At 39.6% G+C, this 14,583-nt stretch overlaps 1 protein-coding gene across 1 annotated transcript in view; it reads left to right on the top strand.

Moving 5' to 3' along the window:
* Positions 1–533: 533 nt before the first annotated feature.
* The window catches only part of LOC135543529 (hexokinase-2-like), a 62,701-nt gene continuing 48,651 nt past the window's right edge, over positions 534–14,583 (top strand). The window contains exons 1-2 of the mRNA XM_064970870.1: positions 534–838; positions 12,261–12,423. Of these exons, the coding sequence (XP_064826942.1) occupies positions 776–838; positions 12,261–12,423 (226 nt within the window). The 5' untranslated portion in view covers positions 534–775. The remainder of the gene's footprint in view (positions 839–12,260; positions 12,424–14,583) is intronic.

Below are 14,583 nucleotides of genomic sequence, written 5' to 3'. Positions count from 1 at the left end.
AGAAAATGCCTGACCTTGACTTGGTGCATATAATATATCAAACACACACACCTGAATGGGCTACATAATTGAATGTGGCACCTGAATGGGCTACAGCATGTGCTAAATTGGATATATTGCTACATTGTTGAAATAATTCTCTCCTCCCTGTCAATTTCCTGCCTTAAATTGTATTCTTCCCCCATACGGTTTTTCTTCCTATGATGAGATTTTTTCCTTCTTCTGGCAGTTCATGAATGTAAGAAATGTGAATTGTCAGTCATTACAGGAACATCATGTCAATAGATGGAACTACTCCCTGAAATCAGTTTAATCTTTATTACAAACCAAACTCACTCATGTTTTATATAAATACGATTATAGATGTATCTCTATGATAAGATATACTCATATAATATATATATTTAAAAAAAAAGTTAAAAGTTGATCTGAGAGATCAAATATGTAAGGACATATTGTGTTTAATTATAGTATTCATCATTATGATAATTTGTTTATCGTTAGACAAGAAGAGAAGCCCCACCTTCCTCGTGGCCAATCGCCAGCAATGACGCGAAGAATATTAAGAATTACTTGTTCGAAGTAGGTGGAAGTTATCGATGTGACTTCTGCAGCCTTCACCTCTATAAAGTTGTCATTACGAAGGCCAGATAAGATTTTGTTCGACGTTATGATTAGTTGCCGACAACTTTAACGAACAAGCCATATAGGAAATAATTACATTGACATAGCTAGCTAACTAACTAAGAGGTAGAGAAGGACATTTACAACGACGATGATAGCCTCTCATCTTCTGGCTTACTACTTCACGGAGCTCCACCATGACAAAGTTCAACAAGTAAGTGCATAGAAAACATAGCTACATATCTTTGCTCTTTTTATGTTATAAAGGGACATATTTTACAAGTGATATTGGCCGTTGACCGGTTAGCTAGCACTCGAAAGAAGAGGCTAGGTTACTTGAAGTACGCCACACGTGTCGTGTGATGACTCGGATCATATTGGCATTGCGTCAGTGGAGCGTCTAGCTTGTTTCCATTGTGTCGAATTTCCTCTAAGGAGTGGTAGTTAATTAGTTTTCTTTTCCGTCAAATGCCCCACAATGTCTATCTAAACGAACTAAATTAAAGTTGAAGACACTGACAAGATATGCCCAAGTATTATTAACTTTTACTGACTTGTTTAAAATGCAATAATTGCGCATCTTCTTGTTTCCGCATTTCAATGCAATGCCAGAGCGAGAGCCATCGGCCCTGTCCATGGATGGGCAGGGATTCCAAGAAATAACAGCACTGACCTAGCAATGTTTTGAGAAATAGACGGTTGGCATATCGGTTTAGCTTGGCTGAACCTGAAACGTAAGACTGTCTACATCACTGACCTAAACAGGACTATCAACATAATTAGACAGGATGCATGCACACTTGTCTTTACATCAGTAGTAGGATAAATGGTTGTGAAAATAAGCCTATCATGAAGTGCTTCTACGTAGGTCCAGCCTGGTCTCATAGACTAGACGTAACATGGTAAACGTAAATCCAGAAAAGATTAGTATATGTTACATTTGGTATGGTTAAATAAGACAGATTGTTACTTATTAAGTTGGTTGGTTGGTCGGAGTGCGAGTAAGAAACTCATCACGGACAACTTTTGCATTTGAGCTAATTAACAACTTTTCAACTACTTACTACTTTTTAGATCCTTTGCAACTACTTAGCATGTTAGCTAACCATAACCCTTTTAGTGAACCCTTCTCCTAGCCCTAACCTTAATCCCTTTAGCTAGTCCTAACCCTTTAACCTAACTCCTAAACTTAACCCTAACCCCAAGCTTGGTTAACGTTAGACAGTTAGCTAGAATTCCAAACATTTATGGTTTCCAAATTCATAACATATTGTAAGTTTTGTTTATATATATATTGTAATTAATAACATATCATACAAAATGGGTGATGGACATCCACAAATTAATACATACCATATGAAACGTAGCATATTCTAATTGCTGGATCGAATCCTCGAACTGACAAGGTAAAAATTTGTCGTTTTGTCCCTGAGCAAGGCAGTTAACCCACTGCGTCAACGACGTGGATGTCGATTAAGGCAGGCCTCCCCCCGCACTTCTCTGATTCAAAGGCGTTGGGTTAAATGCGGGAGACTCATTTCAGATGAAGGCATTCAGTTGTACAACTGACTAGGTATCCCCTTTTGCCTAAAAGTACTGTCTTGGGTTTACGTACAGAATATTACAAAATGCTTTGAGACCAGGTTGGTAACTTATCTTTTGTTCACCCTTCTCCATCTCACTCACCTTAGGTTTAGGTTCACTACCCCCCCCCCCCCCCCCCCCACACACACACACACAAACACACCCACTTAGCTGTACTGCATATGTGGCAAGGGCAGCATCTATGAGAGCTTTGTGTTGCTTGTAGCAGGACAGGGCTATTTTGTGTGAAATCTAGTATTATGGGTCGCATACACGTGTTTAGCAGATGTTTTTTAGGGTGTAGCAAAATGCTTATGTTCCTAGCTCCAACAGTGCAGTAATATCTAACAATACATTTTTAAAGTAAAGAATGGAATTAAAAAATATAGGAATATTAGGATGAGCAATGTTGTAGTCTGGAGTATAAATAGAGTTGAAGTTGGAAGTTTACATACACCATAGCCAAATACATTTAAACTTGAGGTCGACCAATTATGTTTTTTTATGTTTTTTCAACGCCGATTCCGAGTATTGGAGGACCAGAAAAACGCCAATACCGATTAATCGTCCATTTTTTTTAGTGTGTCTTTTCTGTGTGTTTTTTTTAGTTGTCTTTTCTGTGTGTTTTTTTTAGTTTTTAAATTTGATTTGTACTAAATTAAAATAAGGGTTCATTCAGTATTGTTGTAGATGTCATTATTACATCAATAAAATCAGTTTAGCCTCAAATAAAATGAAACATGTTCAATTTGATTTAAATAATGCAAAAACAAAGTGTTGGAGAAGAAAGTAAAAGTGCAATATGTGCTATGTAAACAACTAACGTTTAAGTTCCTTGCTCAGAACATGAGAACATATGAAAGCTGGTGGTGCCTTTTAACAGGAGTCTTCAATATTCCCAGGTAAGACATTTTAGGTTGTAGTTATTATAGGAATTATAGGACAATTTCTCTATACGATTTGTATTCCATATACCTTTGACTATTGTATGTTCTTATAGGCACCTTAGTATTGCCAGTAACAGTATAGCTTCCATCCCTCTCCTCGCCGCTACCTGGGCTCGAACCAGGAACACAGCTACAACAGCCACCCTCAAAGCAGCGTTACCCATGCAGAGCAAGGGGAACAACTACTCCAAGTCTCAGAGCGAGACGTTTGAAATGCTATTAGCGTGCAACCTGCTAACTAGCTAGCCGTTTCAAATCGGTTACACCAGCCTAATCTCGGGAGTTGATAGGCTTCAAGTCATAAACAGCTCAATGCTTGAAGCATAGCTAAGAGCTGCTGGCAAAACACACGAAAGTGCTGTTTGAATGAATGCTTACGAGCCTGCTGGTGCCTACCATCTGTCAGACTGCTCTATCAAATCATTTACTTAATTATAACATAATAACACACAGAAATACGAGCCTTAGATCATTAATATGGTCGAATCCTGAAACTATCACCTCGAAAACAAAACGTTTATTCTTTCAGTGAAATACGGAACCGTTCCGTATTTTATCTAACAGATGGCATCCCAAAGTCTAAATATTCTTGTTACTTTGCACAACCTTCAATGTTGTGTCATAATTACGTAAAATTTTGGCAAATTAGTTCGCGGTGAGCCAGCCGGCCCAAACTGTTGCATATACCCTGACTGTGCGTGCAATGAACGCAAGAGAAGTGACACAATTTCACCTGGTTAATATTGCCTGCTAACCTGGATTTCTTTTAGCTAAATATGCAGGTTTAAAAATATATACTTCTGTGTATTGATTTTAAGAAAGGCATTGATGTTTATGGTTAGGTACACGTTGGAGCAACGACAGTCCTTTTTCGCGAATGCGCACCGCATCGATTAAATGCAACGCAGGACACGCTAGATAAACTAGTAATATCATCAACCATGTGTAGTTATAACTAGTGATTATGATTGATTGTTTTTTATAAGATACATTTAATGCTAGCGAGCAACATACCTTGGCTTCTTACTGCATTCGCGTAACAGGCAGCCTCCTCGTGAGGCTGGTGGTTAAAGCATTGGACTAGTTAACCGTAAGGTTGCAAGATTGAATCCCTGCGCTGACAAGATAAAAATCTGTCGTTCTGCCCCTGAACAAGGCAGTTAACCCACCGTTCCTAGGCCGTCATTGATAATAAGAATGTGTTCTTAACTGACTTGCCTCGTTAAATAAAGTTGTAAATAAAGAAATCGGCATCCAGTAATACCGATTTCCGATTGTTATGAAAACTTGAAATTGGCCCTAATTAATCGGCCATTCCGATTAATCGGTCGACCTCTACTGTCAACTAAGTGGATGTAAACTTCTGACCCACTGGAATTGTGAAACAATATGTCTGTAAACAATTGTTGGAAAAATGACTTGTGTCATGTACAAAGTAGATGTCCTAACCGACTTGCCAAAAAAGTTTGTTAATTAACAAGACATTTGTGGAGTGGTTGAAACACTTAGGTTGGAGTCATTAAAAATAGTTTGAACTTTTGTCTTCAACTATGTGTATGTATGTGATGTATAGACATACACCGAATGTGGATATGTGGATAGAATATATAGTATGCCTGAAGAATAAGTGGATAGAATCGTATATGTACAGCAATAGATTAATAGATGGCCTTGACTAGAATACAGTATACTATTAGATTGCCTTTAGATTTTCATGTCTGTCTGTAATTGAGTATTGACTTGGCTGGGATGCTCTTGAAAAAGAGATTTCAAATCTCAATTAGCCCTTCCTGGTTAAATGGTTAAGAAGAAATGTGTAAAACAGTATGTAAGCGTTATTAGTGACCAGTGTTCCATGTCAATGTACTAGAGTTCGACCGATTAATCGGAATGGCCGGTTTAATTAGGGCCGATTCCAAGTTTTCATAACAATCAGAAATCGGTATTTTTGGCCACCGATTTGCCATTTTTTAAATTGATTTTTTATACCTTTATTTAACTAGGCAAGTCAGTTTAGAACACATTCTTATTTTCAATGACGACCGAGGAACGGTGGGTTAACTGCCTTGTTCAGGGGTAGAATGACAGATTTTCACCTTGTCGGCTCGGGGGATCCAATCTTGCAACCTTACAGTTAACTAGTCCAGCGCAATAACGACCTGCCTCTCTCTCTCGTTGCACTCCACAAGGAGACTTTTTTTTAAACCAGGAAGGGCTCATTGAGATTAAAATCTCGTTTTCAAGAGCGCCCTGGCCAAGATAGGCAGCACCAAGTCATTACAAAAAAATTACAAACAGACAACATGAAAACTACAAGTAATCTAGTAAAAACCATTGAATTCACAAGAGTATAAAACAGCAATTTCTTTGTAAGTTGTTGAATATGCAATTTTAAAAGAGGCCGTCATCAATTAAAATTCCAAGATATTTGAGGATACAACCTCAATCTCCTTGCCCTGACAGGTAGTAATAGGTGAAAGGTTCAGAGGTATATTTCTTGCATTAGAAAACACCATTAGTTTAGTTTTGTCAGTATTGAGGATAAGCCTTAATTGACACAAGGCATGTTGAACAGTATAAAAAGCAGTTTGCATGTTCTGGAAAGCTTTTGTAAGAGACGAGGCACAACAGTAAATAACTATCAGCATAAAAATGAAGTTGTGCATTTTGGACATTTTTGTCTAAATCATTTATATAAATAGTGAATGAGAGGACCAAGTACAGCGCTTTGGGGCACACCATTCAAGACAGATAATGTAACAGACATAAGCCCATCAAATTGAGTGCACTGAGGTCTATCAGACAGATAGTTAGCAAACCATGCAACTGCATGCTCCGAAAGACCTACACTTGACAATCTCTGCCTTAGCATAGCATGATCAACTGTATCAAAAGCCTTAAAGAGATCAATAAAAAGTGAGATGCAGTGCTGTTTTTTTGTCAATTGCTTCAGTGATATCATTTAAAACCTTCATGGCTGCTGCAGTAATTGTGATATGCTTCTTCCTGAAGCCCAATTGGTACATTGATAAAATAGTTAGTAATTAAAAACTCTTTTAGATTTTCACTTTACAAGGGTTTCAAGTATTTTCACCAGGGGTGACAGCTTTGAGATTGGCCTATACTTATTTAAATGAGTTGGATCTCCCCCTTTTAAAAGTGGTAGGACAAATGCTGATTTCCAGATCTTTGGAATTTCATTACATTCCAGGGTTAGATTGAACAGAGACGGCCTGTTACGCCAATGCAGTAAGCCAAGGAAAGTTGCTCGCTAGCATTAAACTTATCTTTATAAAAAATAATGAATCATAATCACTAGTTAACTACACATGGTTGATGATATTACTAGATATTATCTAGCGTGTCCTGTGTTGCATATAATCTGAACAGAGTATCTGACTGAGCGGTGGTAGGCAGAAGCAGGCGCGTAAACATTAATTCAAACAGCACTTTTGTGCGTTTTGCCAGCAGCTCTTTGTTGTGCGTCAAGCATTGCGCTGTTTATGACTTCAAGCCTATCAACTCCCGAGATGAGGCTGGTGTAACCGAAGTGAAATGGCTAGCTAGTTAGCGCGCGCTAATAGCATTTCAAACGTCACTCGCTCTGAGGCTTCTAGTAGTTGTTCCCCTTGCTCTGCATGGGTAACGCTGTTTCGATGATGGCTGTTGTCGTTGTGTTGCTGGTTCGAGCCCAGGGAGGAGCGAGGAGAGGGACGGAAGCTATACTGTTACACTGGCAATACTAAAGTGCCTTTTAAGAACATCCAATAGTCAAAGGTATATGAAATACAAATGGTATAGAGAGGAATAGTCCAATAATTCCTATAGTATCTACAACCTAAAACTACTTACCTGGGAATATTGAAGACTCATGTTAAAAGGAACCACCAGCTTTCATATGTTCTGAGCAAGGAACTGAAACGTTAGCTTTCTTACATAGCACATATTGCACTTTTACTTTCTTCTCCAACACTTTGCTTTTGCATTATTTAAACCAAATTGAACATGTTTCATTATTTACTTGAGGCTAAATTTATGTTTTATATTAAGTTAAATTAAATGTTCATTCAGTATTCTTGTAATTGTCATTATTGCAATATATATATATTTTTAAATCGTCCGATTTAATCGGGTTTGGCTTTTTTGGTCCTCCAATAATCGGTACCGGTATCGGCGTTGAAAAATAATAATCGGTCGACCTCTACAATGTACAATAGCCAGCTAGTGATAGTGACTAAGTTCAGGGATGGGTACAAGGTGGAGGCCGGCTAGTGATGGTTCTTTTAGTCTGATGGCCTTGAGATCCCAGCATTAATGCACCTGTACTGACCTCACTGTTGAGTCTTCTTCACCACACTGTCTGTGTGGGTGGACCATTTCAGATTGTCAGTGATGTGTACGCAGAGGAACTTGAAGCTTTTCACCTTCTCCACCGTGGGCCCATCGATGTGGATGGGGTGTGCTCTCTCTGCTGTCTCCTGAAGTCCACGATCAGCTCCTTTGTTTTGTTAACGTTGAGGGAGAGGTTATTTCCCTGCCACCACTCTGCCAGGGCTCTCGTCTCCTCCCTGTCGGCTCTCTCGTTGTTGGTATTGCACCAGTCCAGACAAACTCACCAGCTGTGAAAGTCTGTAAGGTCTGTACTACTAGCATCAGACTTAAAACATTTTACATTAGGTCAATAAATGTCACATATTTATCCTTTTTGATCTGCCTGCTCTGTCAATGGCTGCTACATTTGGGCATTTCACCCTTCTGATCCTTTCCATAGCAGCAGGAAGTTGGGGTTCTGAAGGTGCTGCAGCGCCCACTGATAAATTGAAATAATTTTGCCCAAATTATACAATTACTCCTGTCTGAACTCAAACCAAATAGCAAACAACTTGTGTTGCTGTCATAAGAATATAATCCACTAGATGGATTTTGGAACGTCTCACCTTGGAAATTTGACTGGTAAACTCATGGGTTTGCTCAAAATGGCTGCCAGTCCTGAATTTAATTTTTCTTTGCGGTGTCAGTGAATAGCAACATTTTAGCCCCTACAGGATTTGCTGATCACATTTTGTTTTTTGCTGTTATAGCAGAAAGAGGGGGGACTCTATTAATGCCCATGATTTTGGAATGAGATGTTCGATGAGCAGGTGTCCACGTACTTTTGGTCTTGTATGTGTTATCTCTACTCCTAATATTCTATAAGTGGTCTTTTATTGTCGTTTTTATTATGTTTGACAGTGTCAGAGTAGTTTTCTGTAATTTGTGTAGTATTAAAAATATACTGAGAATGTGTCATGTAGTCCTTACTAAAGTAAAATCTAAGGCCTTCCATTAACTCAAAACATCTTCTCGTGGCTATGGGAGTGTCATAATGTCTCAACCATTCTTCCCTCACTATTCTCCCCCTTCTTCCTCTACCCCTCCCTTTCCGGTGAGGTTCTGCTTTCTAAGTCCATCTCCAGTTTCAGATTGAATGTTGTACGGTTAGTCTGTTCCAGGTTGCTGCTGGAACGTTGTGTCCTGTTTGTATCAGATATTTATTAATCAGTCTTTTTGCTAGCCAGGACCTTCAGGCCAAGGTGACTTAAGGGGATGTGTCCCAAATGCCACCCTATTCCCTATGTCGTGCACTACTTTTGACTAGAGCCTTCTGGTCAAACGTTGTGTGTTACTTACATACATACATACACACACACACATACATACATACATACATACATACATACATACATACATACATACATACATACATACATACATACATACATACATACATACAGTGCCATTTGGAACTCGGCCACTGTACCAGGGTCTTACCTTAGTGGCGCCGGGGCCACATGATTGTGCAAGACAACAGTATACCACTTAGCCTATACATGCTGATATCATTGATATGTTGCAGTTTGGAGGCTTTTACTGTAGATCAGTTAGGTCTAGCCATTGAGACAAATTCAATAAAGCCATAATGTTTGGTTTGTGGTTTGCTAGACCTTTTCACTCGTCTCGTGTTCCCCCTTCCTCCAGTCACGTGCTCCTTGCTGCCGGACACGTTTTGCAAGTCAGTGAGGTTCCTGGTATTTAGAGTAGTGTGGTTGGGCCATGTGTGAAATCAGCTGCTTGTACAGTACTTTTGGCTGCTGCCGAGCAGAGCCATTCAGTTCCTGGAGTTGGAGCCAACCAGTAATGCAGGGGGTGGGGTTAGTTAGCCCTGGGGAAATGTGACTTCCAGTACAATAACATTTTATCGGAGGTTTGAGTTGAGGCCGACAGAGGTAGTCAGATTTGGCTTTGACAGTGAAATGGGTCAAGAACTATTGTAGACGACATGCCTAACAAATAAGATAGATAATAATGATTTTCCATTGTGTTGTCTCTCTGTTGACTGCATGTCTGTAATGTCACCCAGACTGTGGAAACAATCACTCTGTTCAGATTTGGAACCATTACTATTATCATGACAAAGCAGGCATTACCACATGACTGTTGGCATTTCAGCCAGGGGAGATTGTAGTATGATAAGATGTAATGCCACTGTCCCTACTGGCTCCGGACCATAGCTACACCCCCCCCCCTCCCCCACACCCCCACCCACCAGGGTTTCCGTTAAGAAAATGTGGCGCCGAACAACATGACCGGGAAGATTTTAATTTACCGGCCATTTGATAAATTTACCAGACCCATATGCATTGGGTGTGTAACCCATTAGGGCATCCACCCACTCTGCTCAGAATGACAGGAATCACATTTTAGATTATGGTAATTCATCTGAACAGAGCATGCAACTCCTGTAATGAAGCAGCCAAAAATAAATCATTTTCGAAACATTTGCCAAAATGTAATTTGCAGGAAATATATGTGACAGATTCAATTAATTCTCTGTTAGATTCACCCTTTAAGTTCCTAAAGATGCAACCACAAGGATGGGTCGCTAATATGACTAGGATTGTGCTTTTGGCTTCTGGTCAAGGAAAGGAAGTTGCTATGAAAACCAATAGATCAGGAGAGAAATGGCATAGCAGCAGGTTCAATAGGCTAGGGAAGTACATTTGAAATACATTAGCCAAAATTATATAATTACTCCTGTTAATACAGAATGAAATCATTCAAGATAATTCACCAAAAAGCATGGCTTAGTCAAAGAAGAATTGAGGATCATTATCTTCTTAAAAAAAGGATTGTGGATTGTTTCAAATCACAAGCTTGAAGGCCTATGCCTATTCGGGCAGCTGGAGTGGCAATGGGCCTAGCGGTTTTGAGCTGCGGCTGTCAGTGAAAAGCATAATGCATCTTGGGTATAATTTGAAAATGTTGACATGAAGGGGAGAGGTGTGTGGCGACGCTATTGGCAGGCTGAGTAGTGATGTCTGCGATTGAATTTTCATTTTCTAGTACCGTTTTTGTTTGTCAGCTTGATGTATTTTTACTTCGTTGACAATAGAGGTGATAGGCCTGCTTCAATTGTTTATAGGCTATGAGTTTCATGCGCTCATTTCTTAAGCCACCAATAAATCAGTGTATCAATGTGTCCATATGGCAGAAGCTGGTGTTTGCAACAGTTGAATTTAACTTTTTAGATTGTTATAATTTTAATTCAGATTTGTCTAAAATTGTATTATTGAAATGAAACTGTTCCACGAATGGGGGGCACGCTTCAATTACCAGTTGAGAAATAAAATTATATATTTTTAATCATGCACTAAGATTTTTAAACACAAAATTGCATTTAGAATTGTTGGGCAGTGAATGGGCTTAGCAACCAGCTAAGGAGTTGCAGGAGATATGACGCTCAAGATTGGCGCTCTGCGCGTGTGATAGTTTTGTTGGATAAAGATACGTGAAGACTAACAAATACACACGTGGTAATTTCATTCTGAATTATGCAAATTAACCTATTCTCTGCTGCCATTGACTGGAACAAATTGCAAAAATCACTGAAGTTGGAGACTTGTATCCCTCTCACTAGCTTCAAGCACGGCTGTCAGAGCAGCTTAACGATCACTGCAGCTGTACACAACCCATCTGTAAATAGCCCATCCAACAAACTACCTAATCTCATCCCCATATTTGTTTTTTTCTGCTCTTTTGCACAGTAGTATTTCTACTTGCACATCCTCATCTGCACATCTATCACTCCAGTGTTAATTGCTAAGTTTAAATTACTTCCCAACTATGACCTATTTATTGCCTCACCTCCTTACTTCATTTGCAAACACTGTATACAGATTTTATATTGTGTTATTGACTGTATGTTTGTTTATCCCATGTGTAACTCTGGTGTTGTTTTTGTCGCACTGCTTTGCTTTATCTTTGCCAGGTCACAGTTTTAAATGAGAACTTGAACTATTTCTGGACTTATGAGAATGTAAATGAGAACTGTTTCTGGACAAAATAACCAGGAGGGGAAAGAAACATTGCAAAATAATGCTTTTTATTCATTGCAGGAAATACATTTGACCGTCATGCTTTTATTATTTTATTTCACCTTTATTTAACCAGGTAGGATATTTAACAATGGATGGCCTACCTTGTGAAATAAAAGCATGACGGTCAAATGTATTTCCTGCAATGAATGAAAAGCATTATTTTGCAATAGGACTTTTTTTGTGTCCTGGTTATTTTGTCCAGAAACAGTTTAATCAGCTAACGGAAATCCTGACACACACTCACAGTAATTGAACACAACATTAACATTAGGCCAACTCCAGTGGTAAAGCAACAAAATGGAGACACAAGCTTATAACCACGTAAGAAAATATCTAGGCCTAAACAAACAGATGGTTCCTTTGCAAAGCTACTGATGTCGCTTCATGGCAACCCTCATGAGCATTGGATACTCATGTCAGAATAGAAGTCAGACGTAGTTCGTAATCAATAGGGAATATTGGTACATATTTATCCTAGCTTGCTGTCCAGGGAGTGCACTGGTACATCAAGCTGCCTCATGCTACAGAATCAGGAGATCTGCTCCTACCCTATGACCCTTTCTGCATCAAACAAGGCTTACTCATCCATCTTCCTCTCTCGCTCGCTCCCTTTCCTAAGGTCAGTTGGATAAATACTTGTAGCACCTCCAGTTGCTAGCTTACTCTAGTTTACTCTCTTTTTCTCAAGGTGGATAAATACCTGTACCACCTGCGGTTATCAGACGAGAACCTGATGGACGTGTCGGTGAGATTCCGACGGGAGATGGACAAGGGTCTGGGCCGTGACTCCAGCCCCACGGCCGCTGTCAAGATGCTGCCCACGTTTGTGCGTTCCACCCCTGATGGGACAGGTGAGAGCATCGGGGGAGGGGGCTTGACTGACAGCTGTTGAGTCATTTTTATTTATTTAGATTGATTGGTAAATAAAGATGCCAAACCCACCACTGGTGTGCGTTGCCTAAGAGCTCTATTTTCATGTAATCTGACCAAAGCACTGGCTGGAGTTTGAAAAACTGCATTGGGACTTGGATTGGAACTGACACTATGGTCAGATGACGTGAAATAGAGCTCTTCGGTCACGCACACCAATGGTGGGTTTGGTGTTGAAAAACAGAAACGTATGCAAAAAAGTACCTCGTACCCACGGTAAAATATGGTGGTGGATCTTTGACGTTATGGGTCAAGGGCATCATGAACTTTACTAAATAACCGGAACCTGTTTGCCTCTGCCAGGAGGCTGACACATGGCTGCAAGTTGATCTTCCAGCAAGACAACCCCAAGCACAAATAAATGGTTAATTGACCACAAAATAAACCTTTTGCAATGGGCTTCTCAGTATTCAGATTTGAAAACCTGTGGTTTGAATTGAAGAGGGGAGTCCATAAGTGCAGATTAAGGATATCAAGGATTTGGAAAGATTCTGTATGGCGATCCCTCCCAACGTGTTCTCCAATCTCATAAAATATTTTAGAAAAAGGCTCTGTCGTTATCCTCGCAAGGGAAGGTGCTAGAGTTTTGAAAACGGGCTTAACATTAATTTTGACCCCTCTTGAGATTTGTTGTATTACTTGTTAAACAATCTCTTTCTCTGAGCAATTGCATTAGTATAATATACTTTCCCTATTTTTTGGGGGGGGGGCACGTACAATGTAGCTCAGTATTAGTATAATTTATTATACTCCTATTTTCTTTTTTTGCTCATATTTATCAAGGGTGCCAATAATTATGGACCCCACTCAATTGGTATTGAGTGTATTTGAACTTCTGACCCACTGGGAACGTGACGAAAGAAATAAAAGCTGAAATAACTCATTCTCTCTCAGTATCACCACTTTTTTTTAAGAATGTGAAATGTCAGAATAATAGTGATTTATTTCATCTTTTATTTCTTCCATTTAATTCCCAGTGGGTCAGAAGTTTACATACCCTCAATTAGTATTTTGTAGCATTGCCTTTCAATTGTTTAACTTGGGTCAAACGTTTCAGGTAGCCTTCCACAAGCTTCCCACAATAAATTGGGTGAATTTTGGCCCATTCCTCCTGACAGAGCTGATGTAACAAAGTCAGGTTTGTAGGCCTCCTTGCTCGCACATGCTTTTTCAGTTCTGCCCACAAATATTCTATAGGATTGAGGCCATTCCAATACCTGGACTTTGTTGTCCTTAAGCCATTTTGCCACAACTTTGGAAGTATGCTTGGTCATTGTCCATTTGGAAGACCCATGTGTGACCAAGCTTTAACTTCCTGACTGATGTCTTGAGATGTTGCTTCAATATATCCACAAAATGTTTCTTCCTCATGATGCAATCTATTTTGTGAAGTGCACCAGTCCCTCCTGCAGCAAAGCACCCCCACAACATGATGCTGTCACCCCCATGCTTCAGGTTGGGATGGTGTTCTTGAATTTCTGTTAACGAGAAATTTGTGGAGTGGTTGAAAAATGAGTTTTAATGAATCCAACCTAAGTGTATGTAAACTTCTGACCTCAACTGTATGTATATTTTTTTTATTTCACCTTTATTTAAGCAGGAATGCTTGTTGAGAACAAGTTCTCATTTGCAACTGCGACCTGGCCAAGATAAAGCAAAGCAGTTCGATGCATACAACACAGATATACATTGTCTTCGGAAAGTATTCAGACCCCCTTGACTTTTTCCACATTTTGTTATGTTACAGCCATATTCCAAAATATATAAAAAATGTTCATCTGTCTCCACACCATACACCATAATGATGAAGAAAAATTGTTTTTTTAGATTTTTTTTTTGCATCGTGTCTTCTTGGGTATGACTCTACAAGCTTGGCACACCTGCGTTTTGGGGAGATTCTCCAAAAGTATAGTATTGGCCTCTCAAGCTCTCAGGTTGGATGGGGAGTGTTGCTGCACAGTTGTTTTCAAGTCTCTCCAGAGATGTTCGTTCGGGTTCAAGCCCGGGCTCAGACGTTGTCTTGGCTGTGTGCTTAGGGTCGGTGTCATGTTAGAAGGTTAACTTTCTCCCCAGTCTGAAGT

The sequence above is a fragment of the Oncorhynchus masou genome, chromosome 1, assembly GCF_036934945.1.
Source record: "Oncorhynchus masou masou isolate Uvic2021 chromosome 1, UVic_Omas_1.1, whole genome shotgun sequence".
NCBI classification, from domain to species: Eukaryota; Metazoa; Chordata; class Actinopteri; order Salmoniformes; family Salmonidae; genus Oncorhynchus; species Oncorhynchus masou.
Note: the sequence above shows the minus strand (reverse complement) of the source record. Positions and strands in the feature narration are given on the sequence as shown.